Consider the following 27,985-nt stretch of genomic DNA (forward strand, 5'->3'; position numbering starts at 1 on the left):
AATTTCAGCAACTTGTAACCGTTCTAATTTGCTGTTTCTAATTCGACTTACAGTTTTATCGGCCCTTTAAAAACAAGGTTTGACCTTATGTAAAAGGTTACAAGACGAATCACTTGGCTGACAAATAAGGAGACGAGAATATTAGTATATGCCATCAGCATATCAAATATCTAGTGGCTTTATTTGGACCGCATTCAAATCTGTGTCATTGCACGTACCTTTAAAATTGTGTTTAGAAGACGTGCTTTATTGTACAGTTTTGCAAACAGTTTGGACGGCAAATAAGTCGAGTAATCGCCTGGTGGGTATGTTTGCTTGTGAAATCATGCAAACTCACTTTTTATCCGACAGTTTTAATAGTCAGAGCTTAATATTTTATTTGATGTGAAAGCGGGGCTGGAAAGTTAGTCACAACGAAAACCCACTTCTGGGCGCGAGTCACTTAAAAATTACAAATGTATATGTGACTGGCCAGTGATATAGCTAAGCGTTCCTGCTGGATAGAATCTCGGTCTAACTTGCTTTTGTTTCTTTATATTTTTTTATTTAGTCGCAAAGAACTCGGCTTGGAAGCACACAATCACATTTCCATCTTGCAATCTTCCACACAGACCTTTAAATCCTTTGGAAGAGTCAAAGATAAAGTTGGGAGATGGCCGTTTCAGTCGTTTGTGTGTAACCGGCGGGGGTTATGAGCGCGTCAACAAAACGGTACTACTGTCTACTACTAAAGACAACAATTTGTTAATTAGCTGTTAAAGACCTATGTCGTATTCCCGGGGGGGGGGGGTTTTTTTTTTGGGTGGGGGGGGGCCCCCCCCGAGGGGGTTTTTTTGGGTTTTGTGTTATAAAAGGGGGGGGTTTTTTAAATTTTTGTATAATAAAAGGGGATAAAAATTTTTTTTTTTTTTTTTAATGGTTGTATATTAAATATTTCTTTTTTTTTTTTTTTTTTTTTTTTTTTTATGTGAAAAAAAAAAAAAAAATTTTTTTTTTTTTTTTTTTATTTTTTTTAAAAAATATATAAAAAAAGGAATAAATTTTAAAAAAAAATAAAAAAAAAAAGGGGGGGGGGGGGGGGGCGGCGCCCCCAAAAAAATATTTCCCCCCCCCCCCCCCCCCCCGTCGTATTTGTCCTTTAAAGAACCGGATTTGCTAATAAAATGTGAAATGCTACTAAATCATTCCAAGACTTGAAACCCTGGGCAAAACTGTAGTATTTTTATTCTGATTTAGAGCAAAAGAAGTTAATTTTTTTGTCGAGGTTCTGGGCTACGAATGGACGTGCCTATCTTGAAGGTTACGGTTCGGTAAGTGAGGTCAGGTGTATCTGGTTGTACTTCGAGGAAGTTTTTCTTAACACTTGAGTTTCCGGCTTTGCGAGTTCTACCTGCTTGTTGCATGTGCGGCAATGTATGGTATGTTTTTGACTTGTCCTGGAATGAAAAAACCCGTGTCGGGTGGCAACTCGAGTGTACGACAGGGAGTCTAGTCAAAGAAGGTATATAAACTTTTTGATCTTTCTGTTATTTAAGGAGGCTGTGTTCACCTATTGCACGAACTCGGGCACGAACTTTACTTGTACTGAGTCCCATTTAGATTGCATTAACAAATAAATAAAATAAACTAACATGAATAATTTTGAAACGGAGAAACATATTCATCCATTCCCCCAGTGAAGAAATTGCAGCTACACAGAGAAAATAATACTAGGTATTATTGGTACATGTATTCACATATATGTCATATATCCCTCACTTAACCTGCGATCAGGCGTATTATTTTTCTCGCGGCGGAGGGGTAATCACGAAATGCTACTTGAAATTGAAAGTAAAAATATTGCTTTTAAAAAAGAAGAAGGAAAAAGTCTACATTAATTTTCTATCATGGTCAATATAGCATTCAGACAGAGATGTTTCTGCCAAGTCGAGAGGCGCCGGTGTTAAATTTTGTCGTGTGTCATTTTATAATACTTACAGCTTAGAAGCCATAATCAACCTTTAAGATAATTAGATGATACTATCTTTACACGCTATTATCATGCCAAAGATTTGATATGTTTTGCTTCCGTTACAACCGCCCAAAAATTCAATATTGAAAACTTAATAAACATAAACTCGCTTGTTTTGTACCCTCGTTACATGCGGTAAATAATTTTTTTTACTTAAGGTCTCGCTAATTTTATTAATATATGTTTAAATTTTCTGCAGTACTCTCTAGCTCTTTTTAGTTTCTTTGTGGAATTTAAGTATTACACATTCAGACGTTGAGAGAGACTAAATTCACTTAGCGGTAGTGTGGGTGTAATTTTTGCGTAATCTCCGTCATGCAAAGGAAGCAGGAACTTTAGCTCTCACACGATAAGTAACTGTGCTGTTTTGAGCGTATTTCACACTTAGAAATCTATTCACTAAGCTTAATGAGCCATTTTAGACAATAAGAAATATCTTGCTCACGATCAGAATAAATTACAGAAATTGATTCTCGCGAAAATTGTGGATTGTGTGTCGATGTGTGGTCCAGTGTAAAATTTCTTTAGTTTTTTATTTTTTTTGTAAATTTTGATCTCTGGCTGCGAGACAAAACAAGTAAGATAATACGTCAACAAAAGCTGAGAACTTCACCCCAACTACTCAGTCACTTATTATAAATAGGTTTTGTGATGTTGTAATATTTTTTGTACATCCACGTGAAATCCGCGAAAAGCGAGTTTTTTCGGACATCCGGTGCTTGTGTTTTTCGCAACGAATGAGGGAAGCCCCATTTCCGGTTGTATCTCTCTTGGCGGGTTGATTGGCAGGTGCTCGACCAATGGAAACGTCTCCTGCGTCACGTGGGGTGTGAATTGTGCGTCACACAGCTGCCCGAAATCTCCAGATTTTTAGCGGATGAAGGACTTCAAATTCTGAACTGGTTTTGTTTTAGCAGGGTATCGAATATGTAGGCAAAGAAGGCAAGGCTTCAAAGGCGCTGACTTCCTCTCGAATTGTCTGAGGAATCACCTCTTTCTTAGCCGGTGTTAGAGTTGTTTTGTCGCGTAGAGTTCACCTTTGGTTCTCGACCACCACAACAGTGTTGATGTTCTTTCGAAGAGTGGCGAAATCTCCTGGTATATTGGGCTCTGCATTGCTCGTTCTCTCTCAATTTCCACGGAGATTTTTTGTGTTATGAGTCAAAGTCAGACGAGTACTAGCCTGAGAAGTACAAATTTTCACACTGGGGGAATGTCGTCCGGGTAAGTGCTTTAAAAAGATTTTGAGCTTTTATTTCGTTATGTGTTAGAACGTAGCCCTCGTCAATATGGCGCATTGAATTGAAAAGGCTTGTATGGTAGTTTACAGACAGTGTTGTCGGCAAACTTAATGATAATTCTGTCGGTAGAAAACGCCCGTTGTTTGAGTAATCGCTGTTTCATAACGTAACTAAGGTAAGAGGAAAGTTTCGGTGATCTTGCTATAGAAAGTTTACGTTATAATTCCATGTTCATTTTGCCGCCCCCTCGTAATTTCTGCGAGGGAGAGCGAGCTTCCGTACCAATTTCTTATATTTCTTGAAAGTTCTACAGACAGTTTGTTATTCCCAAGTTGTACTCAACAGATCAGTTTATAGCAAGCCGAGTTAGTCTTGGCGCAAAATCACGGAGTCATTTTACAGTTTCGAATTCTATCGAGGAATTGTCGTAATTCTCAACGTTTCGTACGTCACGTTGAAAAATAATTCCCGAAGTCGTTAAATTGATATGTTCTATTCTAAACAATGAAGGCTGATCGTGGTATTGCTCATGATTTAAAGGGTTAACATCTTTTGTTTGTGGCTTTTCGCTCGCGATCTGAAGCAATTTATATTCTTTGAGTCTAATATCATTCGAGACATCTTCCTCAGGAGTTCATTTCATCGTCTGTAATTTCATACCCCGGGTTACGGAAAGGGAAGAGAAGATTTTCTGCGTGTTTATAAAATCGGAACATTGGTTTTGCCACTCCTGACAAAAACTAAAGAAACCAAGTTCATTTTCCGGGTTATTCACTTTCCTTATTACCGAACCCGTGTAGGATAATAACGATTGTGCCATACGAAATTATTTCGGGCTGTTCACACGTCGGTGATAAATTTGTTTATGATCAAGTACATTCAAACTTTTCGTCTTTTCGCCTGTTAAATCCCTTTCCTTCTCCTCGATGACTGCATACGGTGAAACAATTCTTTGATTGTGTCTTGGTGATGAGGGTAGTCACGATTATTTCAGAAAAGGACAAGAATAGATTTAATTCTTTTCTTGTTAGTAAATTAAGAATTTCATCCCCCTTGTCAATGGACACGTTTTGTGGCGTTTATTGTGTGATTTCTTTGAGGAAAACTTTAGACAGATGGTGTTCAACCTTTAGACGGGTTAGCTTCCGGTTAATATTGCTAGAAAATTTAAAAACAGATCTGTTGCCGAAATCGGCTATTTATGCACAATTTAAAATTGTTCCTTTAGATGTCTGCGAAGATTTTTTTGTTTCGTTAATTTTTGTTTATTGCGTACATCGACAGGAAATGTAAAGATTATTATTACCGAGAATTGGTTCGTAATCAATTATTTTAACTTCCTGGGTTTTTGGAATGGCAATCTTTTCTTTTATAGAATTATACCGAAACCGCATTTAATCGGAATTCAGTGTTACTTGAAATCGACATCTGTACCTGCCTGCGAAATAATTTCCAAGTGTTTTTTCAGTCTTACTTCAAGAACGGGCTGTTTGGTTTTTCTACAACACAGGACTTCTAGACTCTCGATGGTATTGCCATACCTAATTTTATACATTGTAATTATTTTTCTGGGCAACGTACAATGTGCTACTTGTGTTGGGAAATTCTACTTCTCGTTTGTGTGTTATCTTGACACCAAGTTCTAGCAAATAACAAAACTTGTGATCACTTCTTTGAACAGCTGACTGTCGAATCGAACTCATTATGAGCTAATACAACCACAGCATTAACACTGTATTGCAAGTATGTTATCTCTTTAAAGGCAGTCCAAACATTCAGAGCTTTTCGTCAACATGTTTGTTATACATGTAGTTAATAAGGCCTGTGTTCAAATACAGTTTGTGATCACTCAGGGAGATGGTATACACAGAATGAAATGTATTAAGTGGCATCAGAGAGATCTAATTTCCAATGGTAAATCTGTAGTTTTCGGTTTTCAGACCGTGACCTTGTTGACTAACTAAGATGAAATTTAATTACCATTTGTGAACTAAGTTATGTTGATCTCCTCATCCTGTCTGGCTCTCTTCAAACTGATTTCCCTTGCACCAGCATGGGGTATGATTCACCCAGACCCAATTTACAGATGTCAACATGTTTAGCAACTAAAAATAACACACAGCATGAATGCAAAAGTGAAATAAATAACTTGCAAAACATTTTTTTTATTTCTTTTATCACTTGTACATGATCTAGGGCAAAAATTTGTTGCCATTACTTAAAAGTTTATAACTTCCTATATGTAGAGGTCTTTCACAGTTCTTAATTTAGTTAATTACTCTTGGCCACTTAAACAATCATCAGTTGCTTGAGGACAGTTGGGACGTGTTACGGAAATACTTGTATCTGTACAAAATGCTTTGAGTGATGCTTTAATAAGTCTGTGTTGCTTATAGCTGAGGAAATCCCTGCTGTTTTCCTATATTTTGGTAAAGAAGTGATTGGTTATGAGACACGAAGTTTTAACTGTAAGCCATTTAAGTCAAAGGCTTTAAGAATCAAGAGTTTACAGCCTTATTAACTACCATGCAAGAAGCTGTCTGCAAACATGAATAATGTAATTATACACTGCATATTTTTCTTTGTTGTGATGTGAAATTATGTGATGATGTGCTGCAGGCCTATGTAACATGTGATGTACGTTACAAGCACGCACAGGATTGTCAGTAGTCTGGAGGTTTTCTTGTGATGTTTTGCCGGTAATTCCAACTCAAGTATGATAAAACAATGTAGCATAAAGAAATTAGGGTGCCATTTGTTTTTGTTTTGAAAAAATCTCTGTGGTTCTATGTGTGATCAGATTGTTCCAGGAACTCTGAATGAAGGTGTCTTTATAAACTTGAGATAAATTGATACAGTAGCTTGAGTAACTTAAATCAAAATTTACTTTTGTCTGTTTAAACTGTATGCAGTATGAAAATTGGTCTTGATAGCAGTTTCTACATCTTCCCAGGTTGACATAAAAACTTTAATATAGTTCCAATTTTGTCTGAAATATGCTGAGCTGTACTTACAATCTCTTGAGCAATTATGTTAATCATGGTAACAAAATGTTGGGCTCTTTTATTTATTGTGAGGAAAGCAAATTTTAATGTATAATAATCCAATTATTGGATATAATTATGTATTTGATTCTGAAAAATGTATTCTGGCATTTAAAGTTGTTTTAATAGCTTACATGTAGATAAATCCTCTGAAGTAGAATACAAAACTTCAAAGTTTTGAGATAATCATGAATGCAGCTTAAACTTAAATTTATTACAGTTATGTTGATCATTGACAATAAATACTTAATATTAATATTATTCTGCAAAATCGCATGGAATATTGTTTGATACTTAGTTGACAGAGCCATAGGCTGAAACGGAAAAAATCAGACAATATTCCACAAGTTAGAGTAGGATAATTGTTTTGCTATGTAGGAATTTTTTCAACCAGATAAACTGTAGTTGTTTAGCTCTTTACAAGGTATCAGACAAATCTCTTTTTGATCGACCTTATATGGGCATTTTGAAAATTTGTTGAATAATAAAATAATGCATTTGATTGTTATCACCACAGAGACAGTTATCCATTAAGCTACTAGAACCAGTATGTCATCCAGCAATTAAAGTAGATCTGAAAAACCTTTAAATCTTGCAGTCTGTGTCTGAAATGCAATGATAACTAGCAAGTAATTCATTCTTGTTTTACAGCTGTTTCTTTTTTAGTAGCCACCCCTTAGAGAGCCTGCAAGCAGAATACCCCTTACAGATGCTCACAGGCTTATATTTTAGTCTTTTTCATTAAAGTGGAAATCAGCATTCTATGTGAGTACGTGTGGCTAAGCATGTAATTTGTTTTTCACTTTAGATTAGCAATACATGAGCGAGAAAGAGAAGAAGAACGGCGACGAAGGGCTAAACTATCAAGGCAGGCATCTGTAAGTGTGATCTTTTGACTCTCTCAGTTTCAATAGTGATCAAAATCTAGCCTCTCCTCATGTCAGCAGTACATTGTCAAGCAGACTGGTCATGAGAAAATAGAAAACCATCAACTTGCAGATATTGTGTTAATGTACCACCAATTATTCACAGAAATGTCTGGTAGTTAGTTACATGTAGAGGGCATTAGGAGAGGGTTAGTGTGTTATCTTCATGATCATATATAAATTATGTCAACGAGCTCAAGGCTTGAAAATTCCTGTTGCTTAAGGGTAATGGCTGTATTACACTGTATGTTATAACCCAGCCAGGTCTTTGAGTTTGAGAGCAGATGGCAAGTGGGTTTTTTCGCTTAGGAAACAACAATTTCTTTATGTTTAACCTTGTTTTGATCAGATGTTGTGATACCAGCAGCAATTATCTATATTTGCCCTCTGTTCAAGAGGCCAGGTATTGGTAATATTGTCTGATCTGGGTCATTATCTCTGTGGAGTAGATAACTATATTGTTAATAGCCAAATGCCTGGCTCATTTTTTGTTATCTATATATATTTTGGTTTACGTCATTAGTACTCTGTCCAATTAATCTGGCATAAAACTTGTAAATGCTCTGCCAATAGAATTCTTATACTGTTAAGTCAGCCCAGACAAGCAAAGTTTTAAGCAAGCTTGAAGCTGGGCTCTGAAAGGTTAACAGCCTTCATGTTTGAAAGGACCTTTTAAACACTTTTTAGACCTTTTATTAAATCTTATACCAAGAATGAACTGTTGGGATTGCTTGAATAATTATCATGGAGTTATCAAGAATTATTCTTGAATTGACAAAACATGATTTGATGTGTTTTGTTTTTATTTTTTCTGCAAAATGAAAGGCATTTAGCTTTAATGTACTCAAGAGGGTCTTTTTGTGCAATCTTAAAACATAAATAGATTGAAAAGGAAATATAGGTAAAATAATCAATGAGTTAATGGTGAGTGGATATTGAGTGAATATAAAAACTTTTGTGACTAGATTGTTTTGACTCAAAATATTCACTGTTTATCACAAAGGTAAATATTAGACATGATTCGGTTTTGAAACTTGTAGACAGAAGTTAGATCTTAATGTACAAGATTTAAGAGAAAATTCATGGGAAGATACTGTTTTAGCCTAATCGAATTTGTTTAATACTGATGATGGTTATGATATTGAGCCAGTGGCCAACAGAGTTAAATTTGGTTTGAAGAAATTCCTTTCAATTAAAACTGTTCTGATTCATGAGAGTGCATTTTCTTTTGAAAAAAAAAAAAAAAAATTACAAAGACTTCTTGTGTTAGTAAATCAGTGTAAAGGAGAGCTACCGAAATTTAGTCATTTTTTGCAATATCCAAAATCACCTTCCATGAGCAACATGCTTGAAAAATGTTGCCTTAAATGTTTAAGATGTGCCATATGTGAAGATCTTCATCAGAGCTACAGCTGTAACCCACAATCAACTGATTGGGTCTGTGACTAACATTCAGATGTCAACTGTCTTTTTTTCATTTTTCTTTAAATTGCCCATTACTATACTTAAGAACAGTTAGAGCTCGTGTAATCAGTGTCTTCATTTTTCAGTGGAGATTGTGATTGTCAAGGTTTCCAATATGTTATTGTAGAGTGCTTTTGGATTTTTCATGCTGTGATTGTAGATTACTGTAACTAACTTATCAAAAACATTTTTATTATTAAAGACTTACTTAGCTTTTACATTATATTTTAGAACACTGGAGAGCACCCATTATTTCCCGAACCCAAAAAGGTACGTCGACTCAGTGATTCTATCAAGTATCCTTCTTTCACAGTCATTCATGGTACATGCTTGTTGTGGTATCTAGTCACATTATAATTCCCCTCTGGCATAAAAGACAAGAGAATTGAGCTACTACAGTGGAACCTTGATATAACAAAGGGCCAAGGGACTGGCAAAATGTGTTCGCTATATCACGGTTTTGTTATATCGAGGTTCTTTTACATATGTTTTGCTATTACTGGGACGAAAAATATTGTTCGTTATATCAAGGAATTCCTTATATAGAGGTTCGTTAATCAAGGTTCCACTGTACAATAAAAAGCATCAAATTGTGATTTTATACTTATACATCACATGTTGTTCTAAGTTTAGTTTTGAGAATGTAAAATTTTTTTGACTTATAATCATTTACTTTAGCCAAATGGGAGGGGTGGTGGCCTAATGGGTAGGGTGCTCGTCTCCGATTTGAATGGCCTGGGTTTAAGCCCTGGCGGGGGCACTACGTTATGTTCTTAGACAAGACACTTTCTCATGGTGCGCCTCTCCACTCAGGTGTTTAAATGGGTACCGGCGAATTTACTACTGGGGAGTAACTCTGCGATGGACTAGCATCCCATCCAGGGGGGAGTTGAAATACTTCTATTCGCCAAATGCTACAGAAACCAGGATAAGCTCCTGCTTTTTGGGCTTGGATACAGACTTACTTTATATGCATACATTGTCGTAATCAGCATTGCTTTTCAGATGTAAGAAATTAACATTCTAGGAGAATGAGAACTACATGGAAATGGGAAATGAGTAAATCTAATTGTTTGTGTTACCTGTAGGTTCAGCCATCAGTAGAGGATGCTCTTCAGCAAAAAATTCAGGTAAGAAAAATTGCTGCTACACATCTGAACTGCCTTTTTCAAGAGAAAAGTAAAGTTTAAAAGTAGCAACCCTCACTACTTTCATATTGGGGGGGGGGGGGGTGGTGGCTACTTGCTGGGAGTTGCCACCATGCTACTAAAATGTGTACCGCATGAAGACTGACTGCCAAGGACTCAAACCTCATACATTTCTTCATGGAATCGTAATGAATTGACTGCAAGAAATGATACATTGATATTTAAAGTGATGCTAGTACACTTGGTTGAAGTTCAATTTTTGCTTTGTTTGTTTTCAACAGGCCACACTGGGTAAATTTGACACCTTCGGATCATCACTTCTTCAGCACAGCAGCCATCTGCTTGGCATTCAAAGACTGCCACAAACTCCTGTAGAAGGTGACCAGAAATTCATCTTTGATCCAAAGTTCAAAGATTCAAAGCACACCAGTGAGCTGAAGAAAGCCAAGACTGCACTACCTAGCTTCCAGGCACCATTAAAAACTGTCAACAAGGTCAAAGAAGAAGTGAAAAGTTTGAAAAATCAGAAAGTCAATGGAGTCTTGAACGGCATCGGACACACAACGACAAAATCTCCTCTTGTGACCAAGACACATGACGCTAATGCTTCGTCTAAAAACTCAACTCAACTCAAATCTCCAACTCTTAAAGAAACTACTCCATCTAAATCAGCTGAAACAAAAAAGACTCTATCACATTTGAAATCTCCAGTTCTAAACGAAACTAAATCAACTGAAATGAAAAAGACTGAGGTCAAACCAGTGGTTAATGGTACATTTAAATCACGGCAAAGTGACAACAAGGAAAAGGGATCAGTCAAGGAAAAAGGTGCAAAGGAAGGCAAAGGGCACAGCAAGAGAGACAATACCGAAAGTTGTAAAGAACAGACTAATAGATCCAGCAACTCTAGCAATAAGAGTAAACCTCCCAAGATCAAGCTTTCCATGCCTGAAAGGTAAGACCTTAGTAAGAATCTTTTACAGTAATCAATTCTTATTTCACCTTGCAATGTTTATACATGATCATCCAAACAGGTGATAAGGATAACCAAAATCATCAGCTAGGGAATATTATTTTGATCTCCACCAAATTCAGAACATTACACCCGCTTCAGTGTCACATTCATAGCGGCTCAGGACATCCATCTGTGATGTGCCAAACAAACCGAAGAAGAAATCCACCAACACAGCCCACTAGCCGACAGACTGGGCCCAGGCAGAAACCAACACCATTCTCAGTTTTGATTGGCCATCGAAAGACGAGAAAGATGGAGTAGAAAGATAGCTATGCAGTAACACGAGCGGAAATGTTTATGATGATCAGTAGGGAGAGAGCACCATAAAGCTCTGTACATTCCTGGGTTATTACTTAGACTGTTTGGGGTTGGGGGGAAGGGGGGGAGGGGGGGAGGGAGGAAGGCTTATTTCAAACCATATTATACTTCCAGATGGGGTCTTAACAGAGCTTTTACGGTACTCCAGGTAAGGGTTATGTTCTTGGGTCAATTTGGGTCACTTTTGTTGGTCCCTTTTGCTAAACACGCGTCTTGACATTTTAGCTGCTATAACATTTTTCTCAGGGTGCGTGGGAAATCAAATTGGAATGATCCAGATCACAGCCCCAGCGAAGATCGAACGGATGCCACCCCCGACACTTTCGCACACATAAATTCAGCACATTCGGAATGTATCCTACAAACAATTTAAGCATAAATCACAAACCACACGCGAGGTTCAGCGGACGTGGCGGAGAGAGAGCGAAATGAGTGATCATGCAATCACGGACACAGGCCCCGAGCGTGTGCAGCCTATCCCGTTTGAACACACCTAGAGTACCGTTTCGAGGTCGCCACTTTCCGCGGGGGACCGTACAGACCGCGGCGCCATCCTCCCAGAACGCACGGACGAACGGAGTCCGTGTGACAGAGCGGAAGGAGAAACGCAAAATGGACTCCGGTGGTTTTCCCAAAGAAACGCACCCTCAGTCTAATAAGTTGTTACAGCATCTATTCCATAGCGCATTAATTACTGTAAAATTCATGCTGAAATATTTGGTTCCAGGAAATGAGTGGAATTTACCCCCAATTATAAAAGCATTAATTTGAAAGCATCATTTGTTTAGGGTTAAATTTCATACCAGGGAGGATTAATCGTGTTAATCTTGTAAAAAGATATTTCACAATGGCTGAAATTATAAAGGTCCTATTAACCATATCATGTAAATTGTGTGTGAATATTGAAGACTTTGTCGGGGATTTGTTACGTTTTGAGCAGGAGAGAGAGAGAGAGAGAAAGAGTGGGTTAAACAAGGGCTCACAGAAAGTTAGTTGTAAGAACCCTGAATTCAGCCAGGCAAAATCCTATTCACAGCTGGACTGCTGGGTCCAAAGGTTTGTCCTCCAACAATGTCTCTTACAAGTTAATTTTTTTTGTCTTTTTCTTCAGGAATCTTCCGGTGTCTTCAGCAGAGGTAGGGTTATAAACTAATGTAATATAGGATGTTTCGAGAAGTTTGACTATTCTTCTTCATGTTGTTTGATACATTAAAGATGGCAGTTTGTTATTGTCCTTGTATGCCTGTGGTCTGATTTTTGACAGTGGCTGTATGTCTGTATTCAGCACTGATCTTTGGTATAGTTCATTCATGTTATGTGGAGTGTTATTTGTAGAAGAGGGTGTTTACTGTATTCATTTACCATAATTTTGGTCTTTGTTTCTCAATAAAAGAATCTGTTTAGGAGGGGTTTCCACTTTTGACTTTATTATTTTTTTTTTACGATCAGAAGTGACAGTCAGACTGCTGTAAAACTGTCTAAATTAATGCAATGTGTTTGTATGTCACCTCAGTCTGTCTGAACTGCTCAAATGTGTTCAAGAGATTATTGCATAGCACTTATCACGTCGTCTGTAAAAAAAATGTTGCCATATATCCAATATGATCTGTTATTTTTACACTTTTAATTGCATGGCTAACAGCTACATATATGTCAATCTTTTCAGTAAGGTTTACTTCCCTACTTCCAGTTATGTAGTATAAAATGTTTCATAATCTTTTTGCGAGTCTCCAAATAACTGTAGTAACTTGCTTTGTGAAAATTGGCTGAATTCAGAAGTCAACTGAACCACAATTAAACTTATCTAAAGTTAAGGTTTAGATGAAACAAATGAACATTTTTAACACTTATTGTTTTTTGTTTTTTTTGTTTTTTACTGAAAGAATATTCGCTTAAGAACATCAATGTTCTTTTATTGTGATGTTTCATTTTGCACTCAATCTTATTTTTTAAATAAGACAGGATTGTGATCAACATCTAGTCTCTCTTTAGAGAAACACATGCAAACAGTTAGTGAGAATATAGAAAATGATCAGAATTTAGTAATTGCTACAGCAAGACAATAATGCATTTCATAGGGAGAATTATTGTAGTAAAAGTAATTTTGGCTATTGCTAGCTTATCGCAGCAAATATATTAAATATGAAAATACTTTTTCTTAGAGAAGCAATTTTTTTATAGTTCGTAGTCAGAATGATAGGTTAGTGGCACGAGGGAGCTGTTTTAGTGTCACTTTTGTTTAAGCAAATCTTCTTTTGCTTAGCTTCTGTGTGGGTGACTGGCATAATAGCATACTAATAAATAACTCTTACTATAGAAACCCACACAGAAATCCATAACACTGAAGGAAGCTTTGAGTGTTAGTAATTGTTTAAGACATCAACTGGGCAATTTTCAGAACTTGTTTAAAATTGTGGCTTGCTACATTTAGTATTTTGCTGATGTAATTATTAAGAACAGAGCTGTCAACTTAGAGTGAGTTGTGTTCGCGTTGAAGAAATTTGCATGTGGTCATTTTAATCAACCACATAAGATTCTAATAAGAATTATTGCAATTTTGTTTTGGTTTTCATTGAAAGAAAATTTTCTCCTCCTCATACACCAGATGTTTTTTTTGTGAATGTGTTTTTTGAAAATTGAAGAGGGCATGCTTAATCCATTTTGGCCACATTTAGTTCAATCTGTTTTGTTTTATGGTTTCACCGTCGGTAATTTTTAATAGTCATAACTTAAAACTACTCTTTTTTGACAAAATTGTCTTTTATGTTGATTTTTCTAGTATACAGATTTGCATAATATTGTCAGCTGATGTGGAAATCAACTTTTCAACACCAGGTGTCATGAAAAGACTCAGTTTCAATTAAACAAAGGATTTGACTTTTTGTAAAACTAAAACATAAACCATACTATGTAGTAGCAAAAAATTAAAAGTCAGTCACAAGTCAAAAGAAATTTAACTAATTGTTGGTGGTGTTGCATTTTTTTTTTTTTTTTTTTTTTTTGCGTGTAAAATTTTGGTAAGAAAAATCATTATCATTTTAAGAGAAGCCAGAGATGCTAAACTGCTGTCATATATTTGTCTCTAATGGGTTTTTTTTTAATCATAAATTTGATGGTTTTATTGTTGTCAGTTTGGTTTTAATTTTACTTTTGCTCATCGGTAAATCTAGATTCATAACCTTTAAAAGTTTAATCGTAATGCACATGAAATTGATGCCATGTATCTTTTTCTCCTTTTTTTAATCGAAAAATTCATATAGCGTTTAGATTTTTATTAGATCTGTTTTTTCCATCTCAAGCAAGTAATATAGCTTTAAGTAATTAATTTGAAAGGAAATTTTTCATTTAAGAGTCAGAAAGTCTGTACGGTGATTGACACAAGTTGAGCAGTGTCATCTGTGTATTTTTACAGAGTTTATGTGCCAAACCAAAACCCAAAAAACACATTACAAATAACCACTTGAGTGGTCTATTTTGATCATTTTAATCCAAAGTTTGTGTATAGCATTCACAAAATGAAACCCTAATGTTGCTGCCATATTAAAAACTTGAAAGTCAAAACAAAAAAAGCCCTCTTTAATTATATCTTATGCCTTCAGGATACACTTATGACAGGCCATCTCTGTTTAGCGACATGTAGATACTTCAGAAGGAATTAGAATTTTGTTGACGCAGGATTCTAAACCAATAGTGATTCAGGTGACATTTTATACTGAGAGACAGGTGAAAAGCGTGTTCTCGAGTGCAAAAAGGACTAACTGCCTTCTTAAATGTAATGGCTTCTTTTAATCTTTTTTTCTAGCCCAGATCATTTTGATCCTTTCACTTTGTTATTTTTTGTCATTTGTAGTGGCAATTCTACGATTCATTGTTCCCTTTGCGTGATCCTTTAAAGACCATAAACTGAACAGAAAGTTCATTTACAATTGCTTAAAAGCCAGCTGTTGCGTGAGAGATAACAGTGTCGGGGATATAACTTATAGATTTTCCTTGATCCAGTTGCTGTTTAAATTCTGTCAAATGCACTTCCTATCCATTGATGTCTTCCTGCTTGATTTTTAATGAGAAATTCACCCTTACCGAACTCTTTGTGGCATATTGGCAAGAGACAGGCTTTCTGGATGAAGGTTTAAGCCATTTTGTGTGATCTAAGTAAGTGTTGTTGCATTATCTTGGTCTAACATTAGTCATTTTATGATTGTTCTCTCTTTTGCTTTACTCCCAGCAGGAAAATCCTTCTGTGAATGAGCCAACCAACGTAGAAAAGATCATTGCGGTAATATGTTATTTTATTGTATTTGACGTAAAGCGGAACAACACTGTTTAGTTCCAGAGATAGAAACTTCAGTATCTAGTGTGTAGAACCTTTTGTTGACTGGATATCGCCACAAGTTATAAACTCAGAAGATTTTGTTTTCATTGCCCATATCAAACATTTAAACTAGATTTAAGAACTGTTCAATGACTTTTGATTCTTTGAATACTTGGCAATGGAAAAGTAAGCTCTCTTAAAAGGCGTTGCTTTTGTGATGAAAAAAAAAAAAATCAGGCATTTCAATCTTTGTTGGGGTTGATTGAAATTCAAGTTTCAGTTAGGATGTTTGTTGCCCTCTGGCTTAGTCACTTAGTTCATAAATCCCACACATACGTTCTTAATGTATAGATCATTAGTGATCTGTCTGCTTTGTAAATCTACCATCCCACACTGATCAAATCAGACAAAGACAGGACTTAGCCTTGATCAATAGCTGCAGGGTTAGCCCACATAAACTGATCAAAGTAGGGATTGAGTGATAGACATCACTTAGTCTGGATCAGTAGGCACTGGATTAGTGACTTTAAAAAACTACTCACCCACATTCACTATGATGATATACTGTACTGATCAAAGCAGGGATAGGCATTTCTTAGCCTTAATCAACAGCAATTTGACTGGTTTGGCATATTTACAACAACCATATCTACAGCCACACATATCATGATCAAAGCACTGATCAACATCTCTTACATCGAATCATTTGCCACCCAGCTAAGTTAGATTTTTGTGAAACTAATAGCCCACATGACAACTTATTAAACCTAAACGCCCTCCAGTCTTATAAATCTTGGCCTTATATGGGATAATGCAGAGATTTAATGAACCCCAAAAGCATATTCTTTCGAGCCATGTTTCAACATATGTACAAATTTTGATGAGAATCTCAAGGGACAAAATTGGTCTTTTGGTACTGAACATTTATATGTCGCAGAGAAACTATACATGGGTAGCTCTTGCAGCTGAACTACACTCTTATAAAAATGCAGAGTAGCCCAATATCTAGAAAGTGTCCACTCTGTCTGGCTAAAAATGAAGACAACCAATCAGAGAAACTTTGTGGGTCTGGGAGATCATCAGCACTAATTGCTTTTGCTTTAACTATCAGTTGTTTGTCGTATGGAGGGGTGGATAGAGCTTATGAAGGACAAAAGACATCTGTTTCCTTAGGGTAACTTAGTGGTGTTAATTTGAATTTCTATTTCTGCAGGAGATGCAGCAGGTTGCCCCACCCCTGACGGGAATTCACACGCCCATCAAAGGAGGAAACTCTATCTTTGCATTCCACAGGAATAGTATCCAGGATACCACAGTGCTACCAGTCTTGCCAACAAAGAGGAAAGCTAGTGGTAAGTTAACCAAGCCATCTATCTGTTTGACAACTTTTTGTTAAAGCTTTCGACGGGAAATTTTCTTTTTTGATTGAAGTGATAACAATGTGATGTTATTGGTATAATTCCACCTTTCTACATTCATTCTTGAGTAGAAAACACCGAGGCTAAAAAGGACAGCGGAAATGGAGTGGTTCTATTGAATGATGACTTGTTGCTAACTGATGAGAGTGATGATGAACACGTAAGTATTTGTCTCATTAACTTTGCGAACTTATTTGCAAAAAATATAAAATATGCGAAGAAAGAAAAGCTGAGCATCTGTAGCCTGTGTGCCCATTACATATTGTAGTAGAAATTTGAGGTGTTTTTTTCTTTGGGGGGTGGGGGAGGGGCAAGGGTTGGGGTAGAGCCTCCATAACATTCACTTGTCAACACCCTGAAAACCAAAGAAAGTTGACTTTCCGTTGACATTTTTATTTTCTTGTTCCTTTCAGGATCACCAACCTAGTTCACCAGCCAAGGCTAGCAAGTAAGTCTTTCAGTAAATTATAATCTTTGTGCCTGGCTGCAAAGCACCTATTCCATGTGCTGAAGTCTGCAAATGGCATTGCATTTATTTATATAATGTTCTCACTGTGTCGTTTTAACAGGGCTACACGGCATCGCTCTCACTCGACATCTTCAAGTGGGAGTAGCAGCGAGGATAGTGATTCTGATAGCAGTGATAGCGACAGTGACTCAAGTGCTTCTGACTCTAACAACAACACTAAAGATAAACCAGTGAAGTCTCCTGTTCGTGTCCCTTCTTCCTCTCCAAAGGTAGGCCTTAAAACTTAAGTAACATGCAAAATTACCTCTTACCGATAATCTCTTCTAATAATATTTTATAATTCCTTGTGACATATGGAAGTTATGGACACTAACTCAAGGGAAGGAGCCTCAAGGAAAATGATACTGTTTCTACTGGCACAAATTATTCCAACAAGTAATACCGGTAACAAATGTATTGAGACTAATGAGGAGAAGTTCTACGTTGATATTAATTATATTGGGGTTGCTGTGGAACCTCATGATTTCAAAGATAATTTAGGTGTTTAAGATATTGGGAGCAAGCTTTCGTTATCTCAAAAGAAAGATATTATCTTAATGGTGGTTTGAAAGGACAAATATTATAGTTAAACACAAAAAGGTGCTTATAGTATCATTGAGGTGGTACATTGAGTGACAGTGTTTATATTCATTTTAGCCTACAAGTGGAAGAAACTGGGGTTTAGATCACTTTGTCAATGCTCTTAATCAGTCTTCCACGTCACCCACCACAAAGACAAAGCCAAGTCCATCAGCGGCAAACACTGTGGGAGAAGACGGTGTACGGGGCAATCAAGTCGCTCCTGCTGCTAATGCAAACAAGAGCTCCCTTAATTCTCACGTTAGTAACCATGTTAAAACTGTTAATGAAAAGAAAAGCCCTGCACTTGTGGCCCCTGAGGAGAGTCTGACACCATTTGCGGCAGGTCTTCTTAGCCACAGCCCTGAGATAGATCATGGAGTTGATATTGAATCATTAACAGCTAAACTGGACCTTCCTCCTGAAACAGAAGTTACTACAGACCCCGTTAAACCCGTTAATAGTGAGCTTGGGCATAATGAACTGCCTGTTAAGATTCAGCCGCCAAAGGATAACAAGAAAGGTAAGAGGAGACCATCCACGGCAGGAACCAAGTTGAATTCTGGCCAGGTGAAAAGTCAGAGTGAAAATTCTCCCAAGAAACCTTTAAAGACTAAGGTGGAGACCAGCTCATCGAAAAATTCTGCTAGTGTCAAACTCAATAACAGCAGTGCTGAGGAAAATACGAATAAGGCTAGTAAAACTTCCAAGTCAGCTAATGGAACAGTGGGGAAAAAATCAACAAAAAAGAAATCAGAAACTAAAAGTTCATCTGTGACCGTTAGAGGTAATGAGACTGTGAAACCACATAATGAAGTGGATGACGAGGACGTAATTGTTGACATTGTTGGCGTTGAGACTAGTCCAGGACTTGACAGTGCTAAATCTGACAGCAAACCAACACCAAAAGCAAAGGAAACTGAAAAAACTAAAGGCACGAAAAACAAACCTGTGTTAACAAATGGTCATAATAAGCATGTAAATGGAGAGAAACTGTTGTCAACTTTGATATCCCCAAATAGGACTAAAGACATCTTGGGTAAGAATGTTGAAATTACGTATGATGAAGTCAACACGCCTGAATCTCTTATTGTAAGAATTGACTTGTCGCTGCTGAAAAGAATACCCAAGCTTCCTGGAAACGAACAGACTAAAAATTCAGCGTCATCACCCAGCGCTGAAACTAATGGCAGCAGGGATATGATCAGTTCCTCTGAGGTGAAGATTCCCAAACGGAAGTTATCTGATGTGAAGCCAGTGGAGCAGGAGACGCAAAAGAAAGTGAAGAGTGAGAGTGATGTGGATTCTAACCGGTAAGCAGCACAGCGCACTTTGAAAACATTTTGACATTATATAGGAATAACATGGAATTAATACATAATGATTGATATAAAAGTGGCTGAAAAGATCCAAACATAGAAATACAAGAGTGGCCGAGCTCTATTGATGAAGATGATTTGATTGATTTGTGGTTCATTAGATTAGCTGAATAGAGCAGTTTTCACTTGTGTGTCGGAAGTAATTAGCATTTGCTGTGGTTTTTCATTAATACACTTAGTGATTAGTTTAAAAATCTTGCGCACTTTCTTGGCCAATCAGAACTAAAACCCAAAACCAATCATGACTCTCTCACACACAGTTTCTCGCGCTTAGTGCTTGCAACATGTATTTGCCTCGAGTTTTAATTGGCTCACTGGACTGTCTGTGTCCTTTGTGATTGGCCAGAGTATTTACTCTGCTTTTGGTTTTATGCCACTCAATTGGAAACTGCTCTATCCATCAATCCATGCATCCAAACTTGAAGCTGTTGTTCGACTAAAAGTTTGTTGTTGTTTTTCTTTTATCTGCAGAAAGAAGTCACGTGAACGATCATTCAGTTCAAGTAGCACAAACAGTCGACATTCCAAGGAGAGTCACAGAAAACGTAGCCCAAGCCAGGAGGAAGACTCTTATCGCATCAAGCGACAGAGACATGACAGTGAAAACAATAAAGTTCATGACAGTTCTTTGCAAGGTCTTCAGAATGGCAGGCTAAATGAAAATGGAGTAGATGCTGTAGATAATGGTTTAAAGCCCCATCAATGCTCATGCAACAAAAACAATGAGAACGAGAAGCGTGAAGAAGACATTTCAAGATTTTATGACCCAGAGCCTAGAGTGTAAGTAATAACATAAATAATTTTGGTTATGCAGTTAGGTGATATTAAGTTTTAGTGTAACATTATTTTCAAATGTACTGTCAGTAGTTTCTGTAAAGCTGAAACTTAGTAGTGGTTTGTATAGGCTGGCTAAAGATTGTCAATTTACCACACAACCAGATGACGAAATTAAAAGGAGCCTCATCACTGTGGGAAGACTAAATTAGTGTTAACTAACTTTAAAATTATTTATAAGCTGTGTTATACTGTTAAAGCTCGATTTTTTGTTTGCGCAGCCGAGCAGACAAAGGCGGCGAGCCGGAGGAGAAACGAACACCGGCCAAACAGAACAACAACGCGCCGGCGGACGCGCGGGCCCACGGACCGGGAACAGAAAACCGAAGACGCGCCCACCAGAGACCAAGAGAGGAGACGACCCCAGACCGGACCGGACGCCCCCCCCACCCCGACGACCACGGCCAGACCGAACAGCGAGAGCCAGACGGACCGCCCAACGAGAGGGAACCACCCCAGAAGCCCCGGGGACGCGCACAGACCCAGCCGCCCCCCAGGACCCCCAGAGAACACCCGGGCGTGTAGGAGGTGACACGGCCCCGGACGACGCGTGCGACTCACATGTCCGACCAGCAGCAAAACACATGGACCCTTGGGGCCCTATTTTACTGTATTTGCTGAGGTGAGCCATCTTTTTTCAGGCCTTATGGACCAGACCACTATCTTGCAGAAGCCAAGAGACTGAAGCACAAAGCCGACTCTTCGGTAAGCACAAGTGTGAAAGTTACGTAGTGATGTTCCAGTTAGGAGACATAATCCTGCTACAACTTTACCCTTAAGTAAGTACTGTCAAGTAAATAGGTTTCACTTATCTCATTAAAGTCTTTCCACGTATATTTGTAGACTGACAAGGAGGCCAAAGCTTTCTTGTACGTGGATGCTGTGTTACACTTTGCTCGGTGTGGAAAAGCCATTGAGGTATGCTCCTTCTTGATATCTTTAAAATCTTCAGTACAGTATCTTGCATAGTTATTTTTTAAGAGCATCAGTTGACTTGAGACTCAGGATTGTTTTTCTTTTATTTCTGTAGCAAAATGAGGACTCAGAATCTCGTTCAGCATTTCAAATGTACTCTGAGACGCTGGACCTTCTCAGGTAACTAGCATTCATTGTTGTTATTGATTATAATAATTATTACAAATTACTGCAGCAGTTTGAGCTTCCATTTCTCTACTTTGGTTATAAAGCAATGTCATTGTTATTGAGTTTGTTACTAATCTGGACAAACTGTCCAACATTTTGATCTTGCATCATCAAACATTTTTTGAACCCCTTGACCATCTTATTGGAACATTGGAACATGTACGACACAAGTTTGATTTGAGTGAACTTTGGTCTAACATTTTCCAACATTGATATTGAAAACCATATACCTTATAATTTGTTACTTATTTTCGTGGGACTTATTTTTTGCGATTTTTTGTGATTTTCAAAAAATCGCGAAATTAAAGATCCGCGAAAATTTATTTTAAACGTTTTCCCGCCCATTCCATTTTCGCGAATTAAGTTCCCACGAAAATAAGTTACAATAAGGTAGAATAATCCAACATGTTGCGTTTGTTTGGCTACAACAAGGCATTAATAAAATTATGGGCTTTTCTGCAGGGCAAGTTAATGTTGTAAACCAACAGTGATGTAGCTCACATTAGTAGTCAGAGTATTTGCCATAGTAGCACATAGTAAAACCTTCTGAACATTTTCCCCTTCTCTTTTTTCTGGGCTTTGTTTTACATCCCAGAGGGTGTTTGCTTTAAAAGACTTCTCCGACATTATTGCTAAATAATTCTTTTTCTTTTTCAGGTACACAATGCGAAACTTTGTGAATAGATATACTCATCGATCAGATCGTGTTCCAGATAAAAGACTATCTGCTTTATGGTGAGGTTTTATTAATTTCGCTTTAATAAATTATTAAATACTCACATGTTGTTTAATAATCATCTTGATGTTTCAAGAAATTATTGGAAACAGCACTATATGATGTAGAATTTGTATGTTGACTTTAGGGCTTAAAGGGGGGGGGGGGGGGTTGGGTCACAACATTGCAATTAGGTTATTAAAAAAGTATTTTTTTGCTCTGTTTCTTAGTATTTGTTTTATGTGACTAAACATTTATATGCTATTTTTCCTCTATTTAGCATGAGAATCCAATCCATATTGTACATGAGGCTGTATAAACTAAGGAAAGACAATGTAATGAGAAATGTGAAGGTAAGAAAGATTGTTGAGTCTGCACCAGTTTCACATTGCATATAAATAGTGAATGAAATACATTTCCCTGCCATTCTCTGAATTTGTAGAATAACCCATTTGAGCCTGTGGTGACTGTTTGGTCCACTTTAAACAGCTTTGTTCTTTAGTTAGTACTTTTCTTTGAGGAAGATGTGTACATTTTTTTATTACCATCCAGCTCTGTTTTCTAGTGCTAAGAATTTATCATTTTGTACGGCAAATTAAAGACTCAAAAACAGCACAATACAGAGTGCATGCAATACAAACATGTCATCCTTTTCATATAAAAAGGTTTTGTTAGAAAAGAGAAAGTGGTCCATTCAATCAAGCTTTTCTGTTGAAGTGTTGGGCTTGTTGTTATGCTCTGCTGTTACGTTGGTCTATTATGGTCATATCACTGACAAATCTTTTCTTTGTTGAATCTGCAGATGGTCACAGAACATTTTAGGGTAAGTGTACAATAAAATGACTTTGTAAGAGAATAGTACAATCTTCAACCAGCCGGTTCATGCATGTCTTGAAAGTTCTACATTTGACGCTTGAAAGTGCTAAAATTTTCAGCTTTCATATTGGTTCCAAATTCTCAGATTTTTCAGAACTTGAAACCAAATACTAGACTGTTACATTTTGTTTTCAAATGCTTTTACAAGTATCCTTTTAAATCTGAGAATTTGATGTGAAATGGTTTCTATTGCATTTTTAAATAGAACAGCTTTTCAATGGATCCTTGAAAAATGTAACATGTCCTTGAAAGCCCTTGAAATATCCATAAGAAGCCATGCAGTATCACAAATAGCTACCACCTTACCTAACTGAAATTGAATTTTGTGTTTTGTTTTCAGGGTCCTCCCAAGAGTACTCAAGCTCCGTCACCCTATACGTCAAATACAAAGTAAGTCGTGGAAGTTCTTTTCACAAGACAAGTTTTATTGGTGGCTTGGTAGCAATATATCAAAAAGGAGAGAGGGTGTTTCATCACATCTCCAAACACAGAGAAGAGAGTTGAAAATGTGACTCGCAGCAGAGTATTTTTTTTTACGAACTTCAAGGTGTTTGGAAATGTGATGAAACACTGACAAGTGTTTGATATATCTTCTCCTAAAACTGCAGAGAAAATGGAGAAATAAAATCGTAATCTCTGCTAGCTGGGATCACATATCCAAACCATGTGACGGTTCTGATCTCTTTTGTTTTAACTTGATAAATCGTTAATGAGTTTTAGCATTTCATCAAGGAATTGTCATTTCTTTTCCACAGGATAACTGGCACCCCTTCTCCTCTCTCACCCACCCCCTCCCCCTCAGGAAGTGTTGGCAGCGTGGGAAGCAATGGTAGCAATGAAACTATGACCACGCCCTCAAGGAACGGCAAACCCTCCTCAGGCTCTAACGCAATGACGTCACCTGTGAATGTGTGCATTCCACAGAAGATCCATGCTATGACCCAGCAGCAGGTTTTACTGGTTAATAACTTGGTGTACAGTCAAGATTTGTGGGATCAGGCACAACCCGTTATACTTGAATTCAGAGGTAAATACTGCAAAGAGATTATTTTCTTGAGGCACTGTTACACTAGCCAAATTTTGCAACTTTTCTTGTAATTTTGTTGCAACACCCACTAAATGAATATGCCTTGGAATATTTTTGCTGCAGCGAGCATAGGATGAAGAAGAATCAACCTGTATTTCTTGCAAATGATTGTAGCAATGCTGCAGCGTTTTTATTTTTTTATTTTTTATGCCGTGCATGATGTTGGAGGAGTGTTTCACAACATCTTGTGCAACTTGTCTTTCACAAAATGTTGCCTTGTGTAAAAGCTCATTTTATAAAACAATTTAATAAAAAAATTCTAGTTGGAGAGGAAACCCACATCAGCCTCAGCTGGTTTTCAAGAAGTTCTTTTATCCAGATTGAATCGGAATTAAGATATTTTTGCCTACTAGGCTTAGAAGCAAACTTAAAGGCTTTGTAGAAGGTGGTACCGCTTTCTTTTCTTGATGGTGATATTTTTTTTCTCAACAGATTTCTTTATGGATCTGGATCGGAAGTGTGGACCACTAACCCTTCACAGGTACTTTAACATTATAATAAGCAACAAAATTATAACAGCAAATAGAATTAACCAAAATGAAGTACAATCATGAAGGTCAGTTGTTTACAATATCCCAGAAGTAACACGCAAATACAATGTACTGTGAAGAGTTTGATGTTTTAGTTAAAAAATAGTTTTATTGCCAATATCATTTAAATACCTTATTACATGAAATTTTGGCGTCACGTTAATTTAGCAATTTTGAAAAATCCGTATTAAGTGACATTTTTATTTTTGTTTTTTTTTATTTTTTTAAAATAATTATTTTTTTTTTTGTTTTTACAATTGAAATTTTGTTTTTTTAAAAAAAAAAAAAAAAAATTTATAAAAAAAAAAATAAAATTATTATTTTTTTTTTTTTTTTTTTTTCTTTTTTTTTCCTTCCATATTTTCTTTTCCTATTTCCCTTTTTAAATATTGGACGTTTTTTTTTTTTTTTTTTTTTTTTTTTTTTTTTTTTTTTTTTTTTTTTAATTTAAATTAATAACAAGAAGCCATGGTCCCAACACCAGTAAAGAGACAGGAAACTGCAACTTGATCCTATGGACCCCTCCTCCCCCCTTATTTAGGGGCAATGCAAGATGTGTGCATTACTTATGTACTGTTTTGCTTTGTAGTTCAATTGTCCACTTGTATGAGTACATTGAAGAGGGCATGAAGCGCATCCAAGATTCACTCAAGACTGAGAAGTCTTCTTGATGCAGAGTGACACAAATGATGAATAAACCTATCCAATTGTAAATTATCCCATGAAACACAGACCGGACCGGAATTATGGACGTATACATTCACTGAGTTAAACAGAGGTAGAGCACAATCTCAACATAAACAAATGGTAGATAACAAAGTTAATTTACTATTAAATGAGGTATATTTAGAAGCGAAACATTTGGGCCAAGGAACACACAAACTGTAGATTGTTTCATAATAATAATGTTAATAGTTATTACACCCAGTGGGCAGTATATTAATAGTGTTGCACTATATAAATAATATTTGGCGTCAGTCATTTCTCAGAGATGTGAATTAAGTAAGAGTATTATCATATTCCTTGTAATTGGTATATTTTGTAGAATACATGCAATATTTTTTCATATGGAATAAATAAACAAACAAGCAAACAGAGTATATGGTTATCTCAGCGATCAAGCCGGCTAGAAGCTAATCTTATCTGCAGCGTATTAAGGTTACTAAGTTCTTGACTATTTCCCAGTTTAACTATGCACTGTATATTTCAACTTCTGTGGGAACCTCAGAAGTTTGTTCTCTCTCAAGATCTTTATGGAAACAAGCTGTTTACTAGGCATATTTATGCAAGACTTGCACTTTCTCTGTTTTAGCAAAATGGGCCATCGTACACTTTTGCCTAGATCCAGACCCAAGCTGCATCTTAAATTTCCACATTATTGACATCACAATTTATTTACATATTCCCATTTTATCCTAAAAGAATTTGGTTCTAAGTTTGTTTGTTTTCCTGATACGATCAGTCCTTGATTGTCATAGTTTGCCTTGAAATGGTTTAGTGAATTTTTTGACAGGTATCATAGGTCTGCAATGTGAAAGGGTAATGCAGACCTATGCACACATTGCAGACCTATGATGTAAGCCAAGGCCTTTCCTAAATCCAGGAATCCATTTAATAGGTGATCTGGAGAATTAAATGTTTGGGTCGAGACCAGAGTATTTAGAGGTGTCAAATAAGGTTTAAATGGGAAATGAAAAAAGTTGAATTTTTATTATTTTTTTGTAAATTCTGTTCAGTCCTTAATAAATATCAATGTTATAACTAGTTTCCAAATAAAAAGAAAACTACAATTAAAACAAAGCACTTCTATTACACAGAAAGGGGTAAGCTCTAGTTTCAATAAATTCGTCCTATTTGTGGAGAACTGGATGTTCAGTTATCTATCTATCTACAGTAAATAGTATGGATAAATGATGCTATGTATCATAAAAAATAATGGGGAAGTCTAAAATGCAGCTGGTTCTATGCTACGAGGCTAGTTTTTAATCTCTCTTCTTATTGGCCCTCGTTGCAATCTATATTTGGACATGTAAGTGCGTGGCACACGTGATAAGCTATTTTATACACGTGCAAAGAAAATGTAGCCAGTTGCAAGCAAGGTTATAAAACTACTCTATATTTTGAAGCTGAAAGCATTTGACTATATTAATATTAATAACAGAGTATATCATTTGTAGAAAGAGTGTTATTGGATCAAATTCAGGTCTTTATTTTATTTTACTATGGCATTGAAAAAGTTAATTAAACAAATTTGATTGAAAATTTATCAAAAACGTTTTGATTTCAAAAGTTCGTTTTTTTCAGGCAATTTGCCATTTATTTTTGGGGACTCGTTTTTCCTTTGGATAAAGTATTTAAATGTTGGGAAGGTATTTAACCGTAAACAGTTCTTTTAAAACGTGTTTAACTTTTCAACAAGAGAATTTTGTATTTCTGTAATGCATGCTGTGGCAAGAGTATTATTTTATGGGTGGGGTGGGTGGTGGTGCAAGGCTAGACATTTCGATAACGTCTTCACAGTTTTACGTGACATGTTTTAGAGACCATTTTTTCATTTAACTTCAGATACGAACTACGGAATATATCACGCATTTTGCAGGAGTTGAACCATTTTTTATGACGGAAATTTTTATTTACCAACTTTTCTAGAATCCGTTTGTTTGTTATTTGTGGAAGTTTCATATTGAGATCATTTTCATAGCAATAAAGTTGTTTGCATTTTGTTTGTAACAATACAAGAATTTAGGACATTTTAAAAATTGAATTTTGCTTGTGGACACATTTTGTAGTCCTTTTGTTTCCGTAGGAAGTGCTCATGTAAAACTGTGAAGAATTGTCATTTTTCAAGGATTCTTTTTTTTTTCAAAAGGGGGTTTGAATTACAGCTGTTTTCATTCTTAATAACTGTTTTCCTTATTAATGAATCTCTTTGTCATAATTTATTAATGGGATGAAAGGAATAGACACATTTTTTGTAAAGGAGAATTTCTAGATTATCTACGTGTAATCTGTTTCAAAACTACTTTTAATATCTTTTGGTTTTTAACACTCTAAAGGCGTGGCAACCATAGTGTTTTATGCCACAGGGGGATTTCGGTGACCTGCCGTGAATTGTCAGCAACAAAACAGTTTTTTTTCCTGCTTGTAGCATTCAGCCTTATTTGCTTCTGAAGTTTGAAACAAGGCGTAACGAATTCGTTTGCATTCTTTGGCGGAAAAAGGTGCTTGGCAGTCTTCTCATTTTAAGATGCCAAATCGTTTAACAATGAACTGCAGGTCGATCGAGCCCCTTACTCTTCCTCTCACAACTGATATTTCTGTTGTTTACGCTGTACTTTTATTCTTCTGTCTGTCTGTGAACTGAGGTAAATAAAATTATCGCATACTGTAAATGAAGTGTTTTTATCATTGTTCCTTATCCCCCGACGGGATCATTA

General features: G+C 36.5%; 1 protein-coding gene across 3 annotated transcripts; it reads left to right on the top strand.

Annotated features, from left to right (window-relative positions):
- Positions 1–164: 164 nt before the first annotated feature.
- Positions 165–27,940, top strand: LOC144653204 (uncharacterized). 3 transcript variants are annotated; one of them, XM_078513149.1, is made up of 24 exons: positions 165–301; positions 551–711; positions 7,105–7,174; positions 8,918–8,956; positions 9,775–9,816; positions 10,116–10,789; positions 12,279–12,303; positions 15,393–15,443; positions 16,693–16,831; positions 16,969–17,057; positions 17,311–17,345; positions 17,467–17,635; positions 18,063–19,297; positions 19,835–20,143; positions 20,839–20,902; positions 21,041–21,115; positions 21,228–21,292; positions 21,998–22,075; positions 22,336–22,408; positions 22,858–22,878; positions 23,272–23,321; positions 23,687–23,958; positions 24,451–24,499; positions 25,138–27,940. In XM_078513149.1, exons 2-24 carry the CDS (start codon positions 692–694, stop codon positions 25,217–25,219), a joined length of 3,726 nt encoding a protein of 1,241 aa, XP_078369275.1. In that variant the 5' UTR covers positions 165–301; positions 551–691; the 3' UTR covers positions 25,220–27,940. The 3 variants fall into 3 exon arrangements, with proteins under 3 accessions (XP_078369275.1, XP_078369274.1, XP_078369273.1); XM_078513148.1 differs by lacking the exons at positions 165–301; positions 551–711 and adding an exon at positions 2,649–3,235 and having other exon boundaries at positions 15,396–15,443; XM_078513147.1 differs by lacking the exons at positions 165–301; positions 551–711 and adding an exon at positions 2,650–3,235.
- Positions 27,941–27,985: the final 45 nt, after the last annotated feature.

This window comes from Oculina patagonica, chromosome 5 (assembly GCF_052425735.1).
Source record: "Oculina patagonica isolate OP01 chromosome 5, crgOcupat, whole genome shotgun sequence".
Taxonomy (NCBI): Eukaryota; Metazoa; Cnidaria; class Anthozoa; order Scleractinia; family Oculinidae; genus Oculina; species Oculina patagonica.